The following is a 22,201-nucleotide window of genomic DNA, read 5'->3' on the forward strand; positions in this document are numbered from 1 at the left end:
AAGCACTTACAACACTTCAAATATTTTGGATCTCTGGAAAACAGCTTGAGAAATGTGGATTTAAGGAATGACTTTGCCTGGGGAAGAGTCTGGAATTGCTTGGTGTTGTTAAACAATGTGTTAATGTTAAACCTTTTTGGAGCAAAATAAACAAATCAGGTGATGCCTTCTTAGTCTACAAGTCATAGCTCATGCAGGAGGTGGCAGGTTGAACATATCAGCAATCTGGAACCTTACCCGTCCTTTGCTCATGGTCCAGAATTTATTAATATGAACAGGCTACTGCTGGTGTTCCATGCTGGGCTGAGGGGCCTGTCTTCCAGAAGAGGGGATCCTTGGAGAAGCACTGAGCTCCTACCCCAGCCACTGCCCTATTGGGTTACACAGGGACCTGCAGGGTTGCAGTGCATGCTACTGCTGGGACCAAGGGCTGTGCTTGCCTGTGGCTGAAGAAACTAACTGGGAAATAACACTTGTGGTCTTGTTTATTGTATTTCATTTAAGCTGGGGATCTAAAACACATGTCCTAGATTGCAGAAAAGTCAGGGACTGGTGGGCTGTTTGGGTTTATGCTATACATCAACGGCAAGACAAATCCAAGAGCTGACCCACTGAGAGGCCCCCATTGCCTCCCAAAGCCAGCGCCACAGAAATCAGGACAGCTCTGGGAACTGGGGATTAGCCCATCCACACTGGATGCCTGTCAAAGGGACAGCCACTCCAGAAAGACTAGTTTCAAAGAGTATCTTAGCTGATCTGTTTCTCACGGTCAAAGAAATAAAGCAGGTTTAGGTAAAGTACTTGGCTTTTCTTTCCCTACTTTGCCCAGTCATGCTTGTAGAGATACTGAGGGACTTGCTAAGCAGTCTTAGGGCAAAACTTCAATATGCTCACATTTCCACATCAGTGGTCTGTAACCCTCTCTAAAGTGTCCTGTAAACAGTCTTCCTCTAAGCATTGAGGTTAGTGCCAAGCATTCCTGCAGCTTCTCCTTAGAATACACTTAGCCAAGACACTGCCTGGCTGATAAGTGGCCTTTGCTGCCTGCACCCTCACCTAGCAGGCAGCAGCACCAAGACTGAACTCCCACCCGGAAGAGCGGGAACCCCTGCGGTGTGCAGGTCCCTGGCCCTCTGCCCCACAATATTGCAAGTGCAGAGCCGTCCCACACCACACGCGATGCTTGACAGAGCTTGATCATCCAGTCTCTCCAGCAAAGGTATCACTGTTACTCCTGAATGTGAACTGAGAGTTGAAAATAGAAAACTTTAGAATAGCTTGTGTTGTATGTGAAGTGATATTTCCTTAATATAAACTTGATATTTTTAAGGAGCTGCCATGCATCAGAGGCTTTTTTTTTTTTTGGTAACAGTTAAGATATAATTTACATACTATATAATTCACTCATTTAAAGTACACAATTTAGTTGTTTTTAGTTGTTATATTCAGATTTGTGCAACCATCACAATTTTAGAACATTTTCATAATCTCAAAAAGAAACCCCATACCCTTTAGTCTTCACCTCCCAATCCTATCCCCATTCCCCACCCCAACCTTCTGCCAACCCCTAGCAACTACCAATCTACTTTCTGTCTCTATAGATTTGTCTATACTGGGCAATTCATATAAATGGAATCATACAGTATGTGACTTTTTTTTTTTTGCTTTCTTCCTGTCTTCGAGGTTCATCCATGCTGTGGCATCAGTAGTACAATACTTCATTCCTTTTTGTTCCCAAATAACATTCCATTACATGGATATACATTTTGTTTATCCATTCATCAGTGATGGATATTTAGGTTGCTTCCACTTTGGTGCTATTGTGAATAATGTTGCTAAGATCATTTGTGTACAACTTTTTGTATGGATATGTTTTCATTTTTCTCGGTCATAGATTTAGGATTGGTATTGCTGGGTAATATGGTTAACTCTTTTTGAGGAACTGCCAAACTGTCTTCCAGAGTGACTGCACTATTTTATTTTACATTCCCACAGCAAATATGAGTGTTCCAATTTCTCCACATCATCTTCAACACTTGTGATTGTCCATCTTTTTTATTACAGTGGGTGTGTAATGGTATCTCATTTTGATTTTGATTTGCATTTCTCTGATGACTAATGACGTTGAACATCTTTTCATTTGCTTATTAGCCATCTGTATATCTTTAGAGAAATGTCTATTCCAATCTTTTGTCCATTTTTGAACTGAATTGTCTTGTTATTATTGAAAAGCTTAAATTTTGAATGACTATTCAACTGCACTTTAAAATTCAGCCCCGGAAGACATTTTATGGGGAAAGAAGTCTTTCCCCAGGAAACGGGATACCATTCTGGGAGAACTCTAGTCCCTAAAGCTACGGTTTTTCATCTCTTTTTGATTCACAGACATCTTCAAGATTCTAATGAAAATTATGAATCTTCTCCCCAGAAAAATGCACACAAGCACATTTTTTGCATTTAATATTAATATATTATTAACATTAATAAATGTTTTGCATTTGATACCAAGGAGTTCTAGACCTTCCCCCATCAACTACTGCCTTACGTTCTTTTTGTAAGAGGAGTGCAAAAGTTCTTCTGATTGGATGATTGTCAAATAATTGAACCTGGCCTTAATGGGCAACATAAAATTCCCAAATTCTAGTTCCTCACAGACAGAAAAAAAGAGATGTGAACTGTATTGTCTGAATTATCAAAATTGCACAGTGGAGAAATAGCTTTTACAAAAGATTGGTTTAAAGCAGTCCATCATCCCTCTAAATTTTCCCTTTCCAGGCCATGAGAGCTTTACACCATCATGTTTGGGGCCCTCTCAGAACAGTTTCCCCTGAATTTGGAAGTCAGCCTTATGCCATCAACCCACAGCGAAGCACACTGTAGGTGGAGCTGTGCAGATTATTATTACCAGTTATGAAAATGTTGGACTTCTCTTCTGGATGCTCACACACTTTACAAAATGCTTATTCAAACACGGAGAAAAAATCTGTGCTTTTCTTAAGTCTCTGATTTTTTTTTTTTTTTATCTTATGAGTACCATAAAACTTTTAGGTAAATGTTTTCTTCTCTGCTTTTCCCCATCTGAGCTCAGAGGTAACCTGGCTGCCTTCCTCTGGCAACTGAACTGGGTAACTAGATTCATTAGTGAATCAACGTTTACGGCCCTCATTTTTCCTCTGCCCTGATTCTGTTTGTTTCTTTTTGATGCATTTATACTATTTCAAGCTGTTTTGGGACAAGCTGACACATTTCTGACTTTTTCTACATTTCAATGCTGTTCATGACAACTGTTTTCTTAACCTATGTTCTCATGCCATAGAGCTTATTTTATAGTTATCTTTCTTATCTGTAACTTTTCGGTACTGGACTCGAGTGTTTTGCAAACAGAAAATCATCACCCACAGTTTACCAGGTGTTATGTGTATGTAAGGCAGAGAAGGTAAGAATTGTTTGGGTTTAAGCAGATGTCACAGAAACACAGAGTGCTGTAGTATTTTTTCTACACTTGTTGAGATCAAATGAGGCTGCAAGGGAAGGTAATGTCCAGCCCACAGTGGCAAGTCAACTTTACCCTCTTCAGCTAAAATCTGCATAGGAATCCAGATGAAAATTCATTGGGAATTCAGGACAAGAGGAATGAGATGACTTGCCCAATAAAACATTATCTGTAAACACCAAAGGTAGACTACTGATCCCTAATCTTTTCATCTCATTTGGGTACCCTGATCTCTGAGAGATTTTGGAAAATGTGTGTTAAGACACTAACTCAGATTTAGTCTTGACACATTTTAATATTTGGTATTAATATATCTTTTTGAAAAATGAAGGTGAGACATTAAATTACAGTCGAATTTTCTGACAAATTTGGATAACCCATTAATTACTAAATACTTCAGCTTTAAAAAACAGTAAAAATTTAAGGAAATACATAGTACCTCATGATTCCTTAAGTATTTCCGGTGACTACAGAGTCTGTCATTGTTCCTCCTAGTCAACATGTAGTAGAGACATTTCAGAAATGGGTTGCAGTCTACAGATTTTAAGCTGAAGCTTGGGACTGTCTAAAACTCAAAAATCTCCTGAATATAATAGCAATGCACATAGGTACAGTACTTTTAAAAAATCTGCAAAGCCCTTTCAGATACATATTTTCAGTAAATCTTCTCGACCCCATTAGATATTATTTCGGTTTTACTGATAAATACAATGAAGCCTTGAATAGTAGTGATTTTCATCCACCCAGTATTTGCTTAGGATGTTACGTGTTAGGCAGCATGCTAACTGAGGATGTAGGCAGGACCTAGCCCCTGAGAGATAGAAATCAAAGAGGATAGCACAGTCTGGTCAGGGCCACACACAGGGTGCTGTGAGAGCAACGAGGAGAAACGTTCCCTGATGTGGGTCAGAGTACAGGGGAAAGCTTTGCCAAGCCAGATAAAGTAGCCAAGTAAATAGGGAGTTCCAAGAGCACATGACAGGGTGTGGGAAGAGGAGGCAAACTGAAGGACAGCATGCACACCAACACGAAAGAAATGACGTGGTGCACCTCAGGAATGGCATTTTCCATTGGTTCAAACTAGCTGAGCCTCTCCTAAGTGCTGGGCTTGTGCCGGGTAATGAGGATCCCACCATGAACCAGATGCAAAGTCCTTGCCCTCAAGGAGTTTTAATTCTAATGGCAGAAATAGACAATACAAACACAAATCAAGTAATGAAATGATTTCAGATAGTGGTGGGCACTATGAAGGAAATAACGCAGGCCAATGAACTAGAGAAATGGGGAGAAGCAGGTTTGGGAAGCAGCAGTCAAAGAAGGCTTGCTCATGAGAGGATGCCAGAGTGCAGGCCTGCGAGGGGGAAAATGCCAATCACAGGTGAGGTAAGAGAAAGGGAATATTCAGGGTAAACTGCAAGTCAAAGACCCTAACAGGTTAAAGCTTGTTGCACTCAATAAACAGAAAGGAGGACAGCATGGGTGGAGCACAGTAAAGGATGATGCAATGGGAGATTAGGCCCAGATTATTGAGGCCCTGTAGGCTATACTAATTCATTTGGATTTTATTCTGAGTGCAGTAAGAAGCCTTGGGACTGGGCACAGTGTCTCATGCCTGTAACCCAGCACTTTGGGAAGCTGAGGCAGGTGGATCACTTGAGGTCAGGAGTTCGAGGCCAGCCTCACCAACATCGTGAAACCCTACTAAAAATACAAAAGTTAGCTGGGCCTGGTGGCATGCGCCTGTAATCCTAGCTACTCGGGAGGCTAAGGCAGAAGAATCACTTGAGCCCGGGAGGCAGAGATTGCAGTAAGCCGAGATCCTGCCACTGTACTGCAGCATGGCCAACACAGTGAAACTCCATCTCTATCAAAAAAAAGAGAAGCCTTGGAAGCGTCTAAAGGGAAGCAGTGGTGACACGGTTTCATTTACATTCCTAAAGGATAACTCCAGAAGTTCCCTGAATTATTGGTGTGAGTAGTATCAGTTAGGAGGCAACTGCCAGAATCAGGGTGAGAGAGAAGTAGTCTGGATCAGGTGGTAGAAGTGCAGGAGGGAAATGGTTGGGTCTGAGACAAGATTCTGGGGGAAGATTCAGGACCTCCCAAATGACTGAATATGCAGACGTGGGTAAGGAAGGAATTATGAGCAACTCTTAGGAACAGGCAAACATAATGCTATGTCCTGATATGGAATCTTAGCAAGAGGGAGAATAAAGAGTTCTCTCTCGGAAACAAGATGTTTGTCAGACATCCAAGTGAAGACATCGCATAAGCAGCTAGGTATCTAAGACAGCAGCTCTGGGAGAGGTCAAGATTAGTAATAAATGTAAGGGTCACTGGCCTATAAGTGGCATTAAGAGCTTGAGATTGGAATGGAAACTTCTAGGGAAGAGAATGCTGAGGGAGAAAACCCATGACAGAGCTCTAGGGGGCCCTCTGACTTAGAGGTTAGAAGAGGAAAAGCCATGAGATGGAGTGGAGGATGAGGTAGAGATGAAACCAGAAGTTCCAGGTCTTAGAAGCCAAGAGAGAGTCCAGCTGTGCTGAATGATGCTCAGACCCTGATTAGGTCACTGGTGAACTCAAGAGCAAGAAAGCAGTCTGGGGATGGAAATGGTGGTAGAGAGGGTTAGGAAGAGAACTGCGGTGGGGCGAGGTGAGAAACTGGAAAGAGTCACTGCAGAGTCACTGCAGACATCTCTTTCCAGAAGTGTTTGGGTGAAGGGAAGCAAATAAACACACAGAGCAGTAGATAGAGAAGTATAAAAAAAATGAGGTTTTTTAAAAAAAGGGGAAATAACAGGATGTTTTATGCTAATGGGAAAGATCCACTAGAGGAAGAGGATTCACAGGGGCCATACCCTTGAGTTGGCAAGTACACTACACTGACCTGTCTCATCTGTAACTGCACATTCTAGTTCCTTTGCTAGATCTATTTCCTGTGATCCTCAGATGCTGGCATCTTTCAGGGCCCCAAAACCAGCCTCCTGCTCCTCTCTCTCTCCACAGCCTCCCTGGTGGATCTTATCAACGCCCATGATTTCAAATGCTTCTGGCACATCAACATCCAGATCTTTATCTCCCATCTAAACTTGTCCTCAGCAGTACAGACGCTGAACATTTATTTCCAATGGATATTCCATGGGCACCACGCACGAAAGCCACTCCCTTGCCCTCCCTGCCTCTCTCCTCTGCATGAGTGCTGAGCAAGAGAGGACTGCTTGCTAAGGTTCTTTAGCCTACCCCGCTTATTCACTGCCAGCCTGACTTTACACACCACCAGCCCCTTGGCTAAGAGGGGCTACCAGCCTAGTAAATAACCAGCCCAGTTGGATGGTAAGTGGCAAAACCAGTCTATCAATCCAGGTAATTCTGACCCCTAAATCCATGCTTCTACACATTTCCCCTAAAGAAAGTTCCTGCAGTTACTTTATTTTCAACATGTATCATAAAATCCTTATTTCAATTAGTACACAGCTATTCACATTTAAGTCAGCAAGATAAGTATCACTTTATGATAATACATATTCCTATGAGAAAGAAGTCTAGCAAAGTGGTTTATTCTCCCAACTTATCGCTGGAGGAAGTCCTTCAAACAAACCAGTGCAGAGAAAATGCCTATCAAAAGTATTGGTTTTTCAGCTTTCTTCACCACTGCTTTAGATGTATCATTTTTATAATTTTATCTCTTCATGTTTTTAAAGAGCTGCTACTTCAGATGACAGTAACTCTTTGGTGTTTCTTTTTATTTCCAAGATTGTGATTTTTTTAAGAGGCTACTTTAAGGCTGTGAATTGTCTCACTGTCTTTTCACTCTCTCTTTTTAGTTCTTCAATATGGGCATCCAAGCGCTCTAGAATGTGATGAGACCTCAGTTCCTCCTCTTCCAAAAATCTAGTAGCTATTGAACCAAGGGGAGAAACAGGCAAGGAACACTGGAAGAGAGACAAATTTTGACATGTGTAAATAAGTAGAATATTATATTTCTAAGACACACTGTTCATGACATTTTCTAACTAGCAATATTAAAAGGTGATTGTTTTCCTTTGAAGAGACTTTTTTGGTTTTCATCCTAATAATAAGAGCAATAAAAGAACAAAACTCAGTAAGTTCTGTAAAAATTAACACAGATCTGTCCCTTTCTGACCCAAGCTGTAATCATGTAAAGTATCATATATTAGTTATTGGTCTGAAGAACGTTTCAGTTTAGACTTATATATCCTTCCATAGTTAATGCCTATTATTTCAAACTCACTTTAAAAACCTGAGTATGTCACTTTCATTTTAAAGCACAGAAAATTTAACAAAAATAAATTAGATGCCAGCTAAAATCAACATTTTTTCTCCTCCAAATTTTCAGTCCACAGTCCCTTATCTGAAACCCTTGAAGCTAGCGATGTTTCAGAATTCTGATTTTTAGAAAGGTAGTACAGAACATATGCCATATGCAGTCAATACTCATTCACAACAGCAGTCATTGTGTTCTATAAAGTCACCCAGAACACTGAATTAGCAAACACAGAATTTTTGGCCCAGGGAAATATACACATACAACAAATATACACACACCCCACACACAGAGTACAATCCTAAATCCTAGAACAATTCATTCTGGTGGATTCTGTATTTTTTATTTCACATGAGAGACATGAGGATCAGAAGTGGTAACTCTCCTGAGGCCGCCCCACTAACTGGTGCCGAGGCTGGGACTCAGACTGTACCCATTCCTCTATCTGGCATGGAGCTGAGCTTCTTCCCTACACTGCGCTGCCCCACCCATCTCCACCCTCTGGTCACCTCCGCATAAGCAGGTACAAGAAGGCCGAGTGCTACCTACTTCAACCTTGGCTGGGATTGTGCAAGTCGATCACTCAAATTTTTGGCCACTCTGCATATGTCCACGAATGACTGTGGAAGTGCTGCACATACTGATTTGGGAGTTATAAAGTTTAGGGAGTAGACAAATTCACAAATACAGAATCTGTGAATAATGAGGATCAACTGTATTACCCCAGTGGAGTCTAAGGGTACATCCCATAACCAAACACACTGATATTTCTGAAGCAAAACGCATGGATATTCACACTAAGTGGAAGACAGAAAGTCTATACAAACTAACACATCAGTTCAGGCCAGGGAAAGTTTTGGTGCCAAAATAATTTTGCTGCTAAACTTAGGAAGAAAGTGAAGTGAGGACTTATTTTGAAACATAAAAGAAAACCTTTCCATGGATTTGGTGGCACATTAATAAGTCAAAAATACTGCACTTTCATGGCTATATGGCTGCAGCTGGTGACAGGAAATGAAGGGCCCATGGCAAGTGCTTTGGTGCAGAAGGCAAAAAGATGGTGCAGGCTGCACAGCAGTGGAAGGAGCAAGGGACTGGCATGGTGTCCAAGGCACATTCTGCTCTGAGGGCCACCATCTGTGACACCCAAGCCATGCTCTGCACACATCAGAGGCACAGACTTCCTCTACCTACGAACTCCCTTTCTTCTTTCCAGCAGTTCCTCTTTTCCTCCTTCACTGTCTGTGTCTCAGGACTATGTTGGCATCCAGAGACATTTCTTGAACCAACCATTCCAGAAGAAAATTGAGCATCTCTTTAAAGGGCAGGAAGGGAATTTCCAATAAATGTTAAAGACAAATGAATAACTATAACACATTTCAGAACATTTTGAAAAGTAGTCTTGGCTGAAAGTGTCTTCACAAGCAAAAACTGTATGACAGGGATATACCTGAGAATAATGAAGAGTACTTATGATAAAAGAACCAGTAAGGAAAAAAAAAATCACCCTCTTCACCCTTAAAAAAAAAAAAAAATCAAACTAAAAAACTAACAAATTAATAAGATCAGAAAGTTTCCATACCGAAGACATAAACTCTTCTTGATCATTCATACTCTCAGACACAGTGTCAGAAAAATTGGCTTCATTTGTATCTAGCGCTGAAGGCAAAGAGTGACTTTTACACAGAGAGTAGGAAGTCAAAGACCTGGTGGAGCTGCAAGGGCTGATTTGAGGACTCAGGGGGCTTAGCACCCTAGACATGGGGTCTATACTATCCGACGCTTGTCCTCTTGGAGAATGAAGACCTGTTTTGTAGTGCTCAGTCTTTATTCCATCATGTCTGTGCTGGCCATGGGTTGGCCTGGATGGTAGATTAGAAAACAAAACAAATAAAAAATTGTAGCAACTTTTCTCTCTCCAACAGAAATGTAGGAAATTTGCTTAAGCCAACAGCCTAACTAATAAGGCTAGAATTTACAAAATGAGCAACCTACTGAGATCAGGTGTTCTTTCATTCATTCAGGCCCCAAATATCCAATCCCCACTACCAGGTCCCTGCCCTCACACACTTATGGTATAGCAAGAAAGACAAACAAGCTGCCAGGTAATCTAGTGTGGTTAGTGCTGGGACAGGAGAAGTGCTGTGCACCTAAGAAGGCACCTAACCTCACTAGAGGGTTGGGTTGGTGTAGGAGTAGAGGTGAGCATGTCAGCAAAGGCTTTGGGTAGGAAAACATGTAAGCCATATAGTATGAGCTGAAGCCAGGTGGCTTTTCACTGAATGCTTATTTCTTATGGTAACAGCCTATAACAAACTGACTAAAAACACAAAGGAAGCTGTTTATAAAAAGCCAAATTCTACTTCTTATGGGCAAATGGGGTTGAAGAGGTGGAAGGCAGCATGAAAAGTCTCAGGTAATACACATGTTGTTTACACTGACATCCAGAGTGTACAAAACAAAAGCTTTAATGAAAATGCTATACACCTCCCCCACCCATTTTTTAACATGATCATAGCTTTACTTGTGTACACTATACTTCAGAATTAAACATGGAGTCCTTTGATGAAGATTAATTTCTGTAAGTCAGAAGTTATTCTCAAAGAAATGAGAATTATATTGTATCAATACACATTTTAAATAAACTTTTAAGAAATTTTACTTGAACTCTGTATTCTTGAACTCAGTTGTTTTGCTGTGTGTTGGTTTAAAGATCCTGTCATTTTGTTTTTTGCACATCTGAGTAGAAATCTCCAGCTGAGATTTGGTATTCATCAAATCTTTCTGTAGTTGTTGATTTTCAGACACTAATTTATTTAATGCCTCAATATAATTCTCCTGGAGATCTGCTAGTGAAATCTCTTTTGCCTAATAAAAAAGAATACTAGAGTCACTTAATCTGTACAAGAATACTTGTGATCTGTGATACTGCTGTTTGGAAAATTCAGTATTTTTTAGTTGTAAGTAGTTAATCTATGGCTTTAATTTAGAAAAAGTGAAGATTTGTTTTCAGGCCTCTAAGACTAACAGAGATAAAGAATCCTTCAAGTAAATGCTGGTGGAACACTAGAAGCACAATGGGCTTCCTTGTGTGGCAAGGAATTCCAAGGAGGTGGAGGAAGGATGGAACCAGGATGGAGGAAAGTTGTAAGAGGGAATCAGAAACAGGGAAAAAGAAGGAAAATAGTGGCCATGTTTCTTCTGCAAGAAGGTGAAGGTTGAAAAGCCCCAGAATACCAGTGGAAGAAAACAGAGACCTAGTTCAAGGAAATAAATTTGAACAAAAAGTTCTGAGAAAAAAATCTGGCTGGCAAGGACAACTTTAAAATAAATACCCTCTAATATTAAACACTTTTCTACAACTTTGATATCTACTCATATATAAATTTGGACACGATAAGGCAGGATTCAAGTACATAGTGGGAATTACTATTGTGATCTGGTATCATATATTTGATTGCTCTTCAATTTGAGGTGTTTCCTGGTAAGACACTACTTGAAAAAATGGCAGTCTGGGTGATTGTTTTTCTGATGACAAAATATTTTAATTAGTATTATGCAAAGTTATGGTAATCTTTGGAGTTTAATACCATGGTTAGCCTGGTCTTTTCTGCAAAAAAAAAAAAAAAAATTCTGAAAGTAAGCTCATCAAGAATGGTCTAACAAACATAATTTTCCTAACAAAAACATAAACTTTAAAATATATCTGTGAACTATCTGTGTACTAAGTAGTGACTAAGAGCTACAAAATCTTCCGACAAGTTGTAAATGCCAGACAAGATATCAGAGAAGCACATCTGCAGGACATATGAGTTAAAATGAAACTATTATCAATTTTTAAAACATGGTAAATAATGTATTTTATCAGAGCTGTTATTTCATTACTAAGATAATTAGGTAATTTATTAAAATAGACATTTAACTCAAACATTCATTTGTACAAGTAACTTCAGCTTTCTACATGGTAAAATGCAAAAGGGCCCTTTCTAATAATTATTCTTCATAATATGTACAACATATTCACACTGTATGTAAATTCAAAACTAGAGAAAGCTTAAACTGCTGATACGGTTTTCACCAGTTTGATGTCTGATGTCATTAAACATACTTATTAAAAAATGATGATGCTTACCTTTGTTCAGGTATGTTTTAAAAATTTCTCTAAGTTATTATTTTATAAACAATTACTATAGATAAATGAGTATGAAAGGTAATATGAAAACTGAGTAGCAAGCACACATCTAGCTGTGTAAAGAAAGAACAGTATTACCACTATTATTGACAGCTGGAAGTTTCAGGAGAAATTAAGCTGAACAGCATCTCTGGTCATGGTCTGGCTAAAGTTCCCCAAGAGTTCTCAATTCTTAAATATGAACAGATAATCACTGCATAGGAGTCTCTCAATCAAGTACTGCTGAATCATAAGCCTTTACAGAATTCTGTGGTGTAGATCAGTTTAGTTCTTAGAGTTCTCCACTACTAGCTTAATATTGGCTTTATTAGGGGATATCAAGTTCCCTCCCTCCCTTCCTTCCCATCTTCCCCCTTATAAAATGTTTAGCTATTGTCTCCTCTCCTATTATTCCCAACCTTGTGGATTTGTGCTTTAAAAATAAATCCTTTCATATAGTTTTAGAGGGATTTGAGGATACAGCAATATCAGATGAGTGTTTTCACCTGCCACCTTCCATGACAGCGTAATATTCATAAAATCACAAATTAACCACTGAAATAAATAGTTTATTTCAAAATTTTGGACATTGCAAATAATACTGCAATGACCATTTTATGCACATTTGCTCCTAGAGAATGGTTTCTAAGGGAATGTAAAAAGATAACACCATTCTGAAAACAATTCAGCAATGATTATCAAAATCAGAAACACACAAGACACAGGAATTTAGAGGCTATATGTATTTACGCATTTGATGGATATTGCTAAGCTGTCCTCTAGAAAGGCCATATCAATTCACTTTCTCATTGACAGTGCAATCAATCTGTTTCCTTACATCTTTCTAACATTGGCTATATATTAGTTTTTAAAGGTTATTATCAAACCAATTAGTAAAAGAATGTCTATTTATTTTGCTTTATTAGAGAGGTTGAACAGTTTTCTTTGTTTACTAGATATTTATATTAATTCTGTGAGGTATCTACTTACATCCTTTGCCTATTTTTCTACTGGATTATCTTTTCCTTATTATCTTTGTAGGGAATTTTTATGTATTCATAATTTACATTAACCTTTTGTCTGATTATAAATTGTTTTCTCCCTATTAGCCTTTTTTAATAGGGCCTTTTACCTTCCAGAAACTTCACATTTTTATGTTGTAAAATCCTCTATGGCTTCATGATGTTTGGAGAATCTTACCCTTCTGAGAGATTACAAAAATAGTCCCCTGTTTTTCCAGTTGAAATAAGGTACTCTACAATAGTCTTTTGCACATTCTTCCACCCCAGTATCCACAATCCTGGATTGTGAAATTAGAACTTTTCAGAGCAAACAGGGAGCACCTTGGAATTGTATATCTTTTTGGAGGAATACTCTCTGGAAATGCAGGAAAAAAGCATTTATACAATTTTCAGACATCTGACCTACACCAAGAAAAGATGGGTCAGAATAGATGAGTCATTTCACAAATTATAGGAACTTTGTAACAAAACAGTTAAAAGAGCATCTATGCTGCAACTCACTATTGGCTAATCATGTTCTCTCTGGTTTCACAGAAGCTTGTATGCATTTCTTACCCTTGCTACTAGATTACTCTAGTCTCTTAAAGGCTAGAGTAATTTGAGTGATTGCAGCTGATCCAAAATCTCTCTTAAAGGCAAGAATGCTATCTTACTCATCCTGTGTTCATTATAGCACCTACTAAAAGTCCTTGAATATAAAAGATTCTAAAATATTTTACTATGTGAATATCTTGCAGAAAAAAATTAAAGCTAAATTATTTTAAAGACAATATACTTTCTAAAAAGATAACATAAACATAATAATCATTAACAATAATAATAAAAATACCACCATCTAGCATGTATTGCATACTTACTAAGTGCCACGTACTATGCTAAGTCCTTCATATACATTCTTCCAACTAAGAACACAGACTGTAGGTATATTTTGTCACATATATAATATAAAAAAATACATTTGTGGCCGGGCGTGGTGGCTCACGCCTATAATCCCAGCACTTTGGGAGGCTGAGGAGGGCAGATCACCTGAGGTCGGGAGTTCGAGATCAGCCTGACCAATATGGAGAAACCCAGTCTCTACTGAAAATACAAAATCAGCCGGGTGTGGTGGCACATGCCTGTAATCCCAGTTACTCAGGAGGCTGAGTCAGGAGCATCGCTTGAACCGGGGAGGTGGAGGTTGAGCCAAGATCACGCCATTGCACTCCAGCCTGGGTAACAAGAGCGAACCCCGTCTCAAAAAAACAAACAAACAAACAAAAACCCTTCCTGCTGCTGGAGTGGAGAGTAATATTTTGCTCACTTCCAGCATTGTTTTGCCTTCATTTCCTTGAGAAAATTTCTGCAAAAGGATCTAAGTTGATCTTAACTCTCTGTTTATAATGTCAATATTTACAAAGTAGTTTTTTTTAAGGCATGGATAGTAGAAAAACTTAAGTTTCTATTTATGTACCTCATGTAAACCCAATTCGAATTTCATCACCATTTCAGAAAGATGACGATTTTCTAATTTGAGTGACTCCAGCTGATCCAAAATCTCCTGAAAAGGGGAAAGCAGAAAAAAATAAATATAACATGTAAATCAAATGCATCTTACAAAATTTTCCACATGCAATTTTCATTAGGCTAAGTCATATTCTTCATTTACATATAAACATATATATAGATATATATATATATGGACTTTCTAAAAAGATTTATAAGGTGTTATTAAGGTGAATGAACATGAATGGGATGAAGATATCATTCTAACAGGATAAATCAGGTGACAAAGCAGCAAAGTTTCAATTCACTGGTAAATCCCTTAAATCCCTACCCATTCTCCTGTGTTGGCCTCCTCCAACTTGGCTTCTACCTGCAACGTCACATGGAATTGTACTTTATTCATAAAATAATAACTTATTTTCAGTTCTCATTCCCCTTAGCTTTGGTGCTTAACCATTCCCATTTGAAAATATTCCTTCTGGCCGGGCGCGGTGGCTCATGCCTGTAATCCCAGCACTTTGGGAGGCCGAGACGGGCAGATCACGAGGTCAGGAGATGGAGACCATCCTGGCTAACACTGTGAAACCCCGTCTCTACTAAAAATACAAAAAAAAAATTAGCCAGGAGTGGTGGCAGGCGCCTGTAGTCCCAGCTACTCGGGAGGCTGAGGCAGGAGAATGGCGTGAACCCGGGGGGCAGAGCTTGCAGTGAGCTGAGATCACGCCACTGCACTCCAGCCTGGGCGACAGAGTGAGACTCTGTCTCAAAAAGAAAAAAGAAAAGAAAAGAAAATATTCCTTTCCTTGGCTTGGCAAAAACTATCTGATTTTCCTCCTCACTGCTCCCTTTTTTTAAGCTTCATTCCAACATCTTTTATACGCTCAATGAGAAGTATCCTAAGTTTGGTTTGAGTCACTTCTCTTTTTATGCAATGCTTTCTCACTATAATCATTAAGTCTCTCAGGGGGTTTCAAATGTTACCATGAAGAAAGGACAGCCACAGCTAAATACCTAATCCTGATTTTAATCTTCAACTCCAGGCCTTCTGTGGAAATGACTATTATCCACACAAAATTCCAGCCTTTATTCCAAACAAATGTGTTAAACCAAAGTCCTCTCCACTAGTTTCCCCAGTCTGTGTACTTTTCACACAAATTCATCATCCTTCACCAAACTAGATCCCTGTCTTTTCTCTATTTAATTAAAGAGCATCACTTTCCATCAGTTGCCTAAGCTTAAATCCTGTGGAACACCATTCCTTAACTCTGTCTACCTCACCCTCCCTGCCAATCAAATACCATGCCTAGTCATTTTTACCAGCCCAGTATCTCCAGAATTCATCCATTTCTCACTCCCTCCCTTACCCACTGCTCAGGCCACCATCTTACCACTGTAACAGCATCTGGGTGCTCTGTCTCCCTGCTTATTCTCCATTTAAAGACCACTGAATTTTACTCCTGCTTGTGGCCATTCCCTACTGACCTCAAGGTCACAGTATAACTCCTTTATGTGGCTAACAGAGCCCTTCAGCAGCCAGTCCCTGCTTTCCAGTCTCATACCTTCCACTCATCCCACGTGTACTCTAGTTTCAACCACAGCAAGCGTGTTCTACTATCTCTTAGAGACCTCTGTATTTTCCTGTGCCTGAAACACTTTTCCTTCCCCTCACCCAGCTCGCTCCTAACTTTGCTTTGCTATCACACCTTTTGGAAGGCCTTTGCAGCGAGTGGTCTAGATTCAGGCTGCTTGTGATCTCTAGTGACTCTCATCATACACCACTGATACAGTCACTTTACTTGTCTGTGTCTACTCTCACCTCTGCACCACCCTCACTAAACTCTCTGTTAACCAGCATACCCTCAGCTCAAAGCAGGTATCTAATAAAAATTCACTGAATTAAATATTATAAAAATTATGTCTTTAATAAATTCCATCTTTAAAACAAATTTCAAATTTAAAAGTTTTTGTTCAGGCTTCACCTTATGCTCTACTGCTTTTTCTTCTGCCTTTTGCATCTCTGCTTTGAGTCGCTTTTCCATGTCTGAGAAAGAACCTTTGGTGGAAGCAATAGAGATATCTCGCTGATGTAACTCCTGAGTTAGATGGGAGATTTCCATCTTCATTCCTTCTAGTGCAGAACTGTAACTTTGTTCACCCTGTAAAATCTGTTCTTTCAACTAAAGAAAGCAGAAAAGAAAGCACCAAAAGAGAAAGCATTTAGATAGAATAATATGTTACCAGCTAATAAAATAAAAGCTTACCTTATCTCAAGACATTAAATTTCTCCTGAATTAAATCTGCAGAAAAATTAGCAATTTACCAAGTTGCATATCTGTACTGAAGGTCAGGTGGTTATACCTACAATCATTTATTATACCTCAAAACAGGGAGAGATGGGTTATTCAAGTGCTGAGGACCAGAATCAAGGTCCATGCACACTATTTAGAGGACAGTACTTGTGACCTTCATTCTTTTTTTTAGTTGTGAATCTAAAAGTTTTGCTCATATGGTATCTTGGTCCACAGGATAATAAACAGAAAGAACAAGAGGAAGAAACGAGCTAGAAGTAATCTTAAAGAAGTAACAAAAAATACAAAACAACAAATAGGACAGTTAGGACCCACTCATTTAGACACAAACAGCTCTGCATAGCTCAATAGCTGACAAGGATACCAACCACATCATAGCACAGGAGACAATCCACAAATACTATGTTTAGGCAATAAGAAAATATTAAATGACAGTTCATATTTTTTTGCAAGCACTAAGTGTATGTCTTTTAGAAAACTTTTCATTAAAACATGTTTAAAATAAAGTTTTTAAGTTCAAAGGGAACAGCCTTCAATTATCTTAAAGATATTTATTGGACATCGGGGGGATGCCAGAGAAAGAAGGCACTTTCCCTATGCACATTCCACGTACTCTTCCACTCCTAAATATCAAGTGGCCCCTTGAACTACATTTTTCTCTCACTAAAAATAATCCCCCTGTAATCCCAGCACTTTGGGAGGCTGAGACGGGCAGACCACGAGGTCAGGAGATCGAGACCATCCTGGCTAACATGGTGAAACCCCGTCTCTACTAAAAAATACAAAAAACTAGCCAGGAAAGGTGGCGGGCGCCTGTAGCCCCAACTACCTGGGAGGCTGAGGCAGGAGAATGGCGTAAACCTAGGAGGCGGAGCTTGCAGTGAGCTGAGATCCAGCCACTGCACTCCAGCCTGGGCGGCAGAGCGAGACTCTGTCTCAAAAAAAAAAAAAAAAAAAAACCCTCTAATCTCCAAACCCACAGCTCAGTCCATAAACACATACAATTTTGCAATCCTAGGTATGCATATTTTTACCTTCTTAATCTCTGCTCTGTATTCATTGTTATGTGCTTCCATCCTCTTTAACTCTTCGTATTTTTCCATTAGTTCTTGACTCAGCTGTTTACACGTTGCACTCACAGATTCCAAACTGTATGACAAAAATAAGATCCCATATTTAAAACGAAATCAAAATCCCGAACCCTATAAATTGGACTATATAATTTACATTCTTGATGTCCAAAAAATATCCAGCCAATATCTTAAACATCACATCACTCATTTAAACATCACTAAAAAGCCAATCAATAAAAAAACTGTGATAAAAAGTAAATTGTTGTCCCAACGTCAAAAATAATAAACTTAATTTTAGTCAAATGGAAGAGTAAACATATCCTTCAATGATAACAAAGATTATCTCAAGTACTCCAAGTATTCCAAAAGGAATAAAGCAGAAAATATGTGTGTGTATGTATGTCTGTGTATTTAACATGTAGATAAAAGAAAATACTTACTGGTTTCCAAAACCAGAAATAAATGTAAAAACAAAAAATGTATTACTTAAAGATAACCTAAAAAGTGTAAAATGATATTTCTCTTGTTGTTTGCCTAAAGGTTAACAGTTCATGTTAAAAGTAATTTTATCTTTCACATACAGAAAATGCCGGTGTACAAATGATCATGAGTCATGTGTTTAAAACAAAGTATCACACTCTTCCCAATCAAAAAGTTGAGAGGTATGAAAAACCAAAAAAAAATTTATAAGTATGACAATGACAAGAGTTTAGGTGGGTATGGTATAGCATTAGTCAGGATTCAATTAATACCCAAGGAAGTAACACCACCACAGCAGAACAAAAAGGAGGATCACCATGTGTCAACTGTTACCCCTTCCTACCCTGCTTCCGAGGTGGTAGGGTGGACAACCTAAGTGAAGGGCTGCTAAACAGGTGAAAGGTAAAGAAGTAGAGTTAGTACAGACAATTCTTTTGAAGAATTTGGTCTTAAAGAGAAGTACAGAAATGTGGAAATAACTCGACGGAGATACAGGATTAAGGGATGGTTTTTCCCCCAGATGGGTGACGTTATAGCATATTTTATACCAGTGGATATCATTCAGTGGAGAGAAAGAACTTGATGATGTAGAAAAGAAAGGATATAAGTACAAAAAAAGGACACAAGTGGAGTAGTTGGTCTTAGAAGTGCAGAAAGGCACAGATGTGGGAAGACTGGTAGTTTTGATGGCAGAAAGATTAAGAAGTTCTCCTTTAATTGCTTCTGTCTTCTCAATGAAATAAGAACTTAGGGCAGGGCGTGGTGGCTCACACCTGTAATCCCAGCACTTTGGGACGCTGAGGCGGGTAGATCACCTGAGGTCAGGAGTTCAAGACCAGCCTGGCCAACATGGTAAAACCCTGTCTCTACAAAAATACAAAAATTAGCCAGGCGTGGTGGCGCACGCCTGTAATCTCAGCTACTCGGAAGGCTGGGGAGGAAGAATCACTTGAACCGGGAGGCAGAGGTTGCAGTGAGCCGAGATCATGCCATTGCACTCCAGCCTGGGTGAAAGAGTGGGACTCCATCTCAAAAAAAAAAAAAAAGAAAAAAAAAGAAATAAGAACTCAGGCCATTTGTGGATGCTAGAAAAAAATCTTATTTTTTTCACTATGACTATTATATTCATTTACTTTAGCAATATGATGATCAAAAATTCATTTTAACAACTTGAAATTTTTGAAATGTGTGTATAATTATGTACCTGCCTTCAAGACGAGTCACCTCTGCCTGCAGAAGTTCCTCACTAGTATGGGTAAAATTCAACTGCGAGAGCACACTGTCTAAGTCCCCCTGCCCTTGAGAGGTGTACTTCTTTTCTGCCAGACATTCTTCCCGTAGCCTATGGAAAGACATAGGATGATTGTTAAGGCCTTTATCTCTGCAAACACAAAAAATGCACATCTAGTTTGTGTTTCCCAACTATTTTTGATAAACTCTTTGGAACTCTTCAGTTTGTCTCCTGCTTTATAAAAACAATATTGGGAGAGGAAAGACAGTCAAGAGATGCTGAAAGTTAAAAAAGCAGCAATTTACTCCCTTCTTAACTGGGATTTGGCCTATTTTTCAAGGGAAAAAGACAAAATGGCAAAATCACTTCAGTGACACTTGAAACCTTGTACCAAAAAAAACTGAAAAGTTACAGGAGAATTCTGGCAAAAATAAAAATGTGCACCAGACTTAAATCAAGCAAGAGGGCTAGCCCAATGGCTGGTTGCTATTATTGATAAGCAGCTACTAATCACGACCTACTCCACCAAGAAAGTGAGGCCTCCAGGAGACGTGAATGACAATTCCCTGCATGTTTGGATTTTCACAAAGCATGCAAACTGACCTTGGCTTCTAACTTTCTAAACATGAGAGTCTCTGTTAGGGACCCAAACTGGTGGCAGAAGAAAATTAACCACACAAAATTTTATAACACTTTAAAAACCTAACTCAGAAGTTAAAGCCAATTAAGAAAATCCACAATACGATCAAACATAAAATTATGAATATACAATATTAAAACCAGTGCTTGGACGGGCATGGCAGCTCACACCTGTAATCCCAACACTTTGGGAGGCCGAGGTGGGCAGATCATCTGAGGTCAGGAGTTCAAGACCAGCCTAGCCAACATTATGAATGGCTAGCTCTAAAAATACAAAAAACTAGCCAGGTATGGTGGCATGCACCTGTAGTCCCAACTACTCGGGAGGCTGAGGCTGGAGAATCGCTTGAACCTGAGAGGTGGAGGTTGCAGTGAGCTGAGATTGTACCACTGCGCTCCAGTCTGGGCAACAGAAGGAGACTATCTGAAAATAAAATAAAAATAAAAGTAAGCCTAGTGCTTAATGCCTAGTCATTAAGTGGCTAAGATGAATAATATTTAAGATTAAATTTACCTTAAAGCTTCTACAGCATGTTGAGTGTCAGTTGCCTTTACTTTTTCTTGCAACTTCTCCTTTTGCATTCTTCCCTCGTGGATGAGATTTTCTTGAGACTGAAGAGCTGCCCTTAATTCTCTCTTTTCTTCCTGCAGAGCCTGCAAAAAAGTCAAATATGATTGTAATTTTCCTTCAATTCTTTTTTCTTCCTGCAAAATCTGCAAAATACCCAGAAATTTCTAAGCCAGCTATTATTACAATTTTTCTATTTCATAAGAAGCCAGGAAGTCAGACTATAAGTTATGTAACAGTCACAATATTAACAAAACTATCAATATCTGATCCATCATTTATAAAGTAGGGAAGAAAGTATAAATTCTAGAACCTAGTTCTAGCTTAATAACACTCTCTTAAAACACACATACACACGCTTCCCCCAATTACAGTGATTTTAAAACAGACCTCTAATAGTTTTTCAGATTCCCTCAATTTTTCTTCTTTTTGCTGCTGCTCCTGCAGGACAGTCATACTGGTTCCAACCAAGTCATTGACTCTCATGGTGAGGCGCTCTATTTCCAACTCATTGGCACAGATAGTGTCATTGGCCCGCTCCAGTTTACTGCTTAAGTGTTGAATTTCTGATTGGCTGGAAAGTTCCACAGACTCTAATTTCTGTTTCCGATTGGTGAGCTGAGCCTAGAAACACAGACTATCAATCAATAGGTAAAAGGGAAATTATAAAATAATCAATGAATAAGACTAAAATGAAACTATTATTTCCATAAAAGCATAAAGCACTGGCTCACTAAAATATATATACATTGAGAAGGGGTAAGAAAGAATTGAGAGGCTGGGTGTGGTGGCTCATGCCTGTAAGTCTAACACTATGAGAGGCTGACGTGGGCAGATCGTTTGAGCTCAGGAGTTGGAGATCAGCCTGGAAACATGGCGAAACCCTGTCTTTATCAAAAATTGGCCGGGTGCGGTGGATCACACCTGTAATCCCAGCACTTTGGGAGGCTGAGGCAGGTGGATCACGAGGTCAGAAGATCGAGACCATCCTGGCCAACATGGTGAAACCCCATCAAAATACAAAAATTAGCTGGGCATGGTGGCGTGTGGCTGTAATCCCAGCTACTTGGGAGGCTGGGGCAGTAGAATCACTTGAACCAGGGAGTCGGAGGTTGCAGTGAGCCGAGATTGCGTCACTGCACTACAGCCTGGTGACAGAATGAGACTCTGTCTCAAAACAAAGAAACAAAAAATACAAAAACTACCCAAGCATGGTGGCATGAGAGGATCACTCGAACCCAGGAAGCGGAAGTTGCAGACAGCCAAGATCATACCACTGCGCTTCAGCCTGTGTGACAAAGTGAGAACCTGTCTCAAAGAAATAAATAAATAGAAAAGAATGGATAAAGTAAAGGGATTCCCCCGGCCGGGCGCGGTGGCTCAAGCCTGTAATCCCAGCACTTTGGGAGGCCGAGACGGGCGGATCACGAGGTCGGGAGATC

The 22,201-nt window shown here is 39.4% G+C and overlaps 1 protein-coding gene across 5 annotated transcripts in view; it reads right to left on the reverse strand.

Moving 5' to 3' along the window:
- Positions 1–22,201, reverse strand: part of CEP63 (centrosomal protein 63kDa) — an 87,332-nt gene that overhangs the window by 5,815 nt on the left and 59,316 nt on the right. The window contains exons 8-16 of one of the 5 annotated variants that reach the window (XM_011958186.1): positions 21,150–21,383; positions 20,706–20,845; positions 19,526–19,663; positions 17,803–17,917; positions 16,439–16,636; positions 14,428–14,514; positions 10,444–10,649; positions 9,364–9,643; positions 3,792–7,428 (exon numbers count right to left, since the gene is read on the reverse strand). In XM_011958186.1, the coding sequence (XP_011813576.1) occupies positions 7,270–7,428; positions 9,364–9,643; positions 10,444–10,649; positions 14,428–14,514; positions 16,439–16,636; positions 17,803–17,917; positions 19,526–19,663; positions 20,706–20,845; positions 21,150–21,383 (1,557 nt within the window). In that variant the 3' untranslated portion in view covers positions 3,792–7,269. Of the gene's footprint in view, positions 1–3,791; positions 7,429–9,363; positions 9,644–10,443; positions 10,650–14,427; positions 14,515–16,438; positions 16,637–17,802; positions 17,918–19,525; positions 19,664–20,705; positions 20,846–21,149; positions 21,384–22,201 lie in introns of those variants that run through there. The other 4 variants (XM_011958187.1, XM_011958188.1, XM_011958189.1 and 1 more) reach the window with 4 other exon arrangements.

Source organism: Colobus angolensis, unplaced genomic scaffold, assembly GCF_000951035.1.
Source record: "Colobus angolensis palliatus isolate OR3802 unplaced genomic scaffold, Cang.pa_1.0 Scaffold46, whole genome shotgun sequence".
Classification (NCBI taxonomy): domain Eukaryota; kingdom Metazoa; phylum Chordata; class Mammalia; order Primates; family Cercopithecidae; genus Colobus; species Colobus angolensis.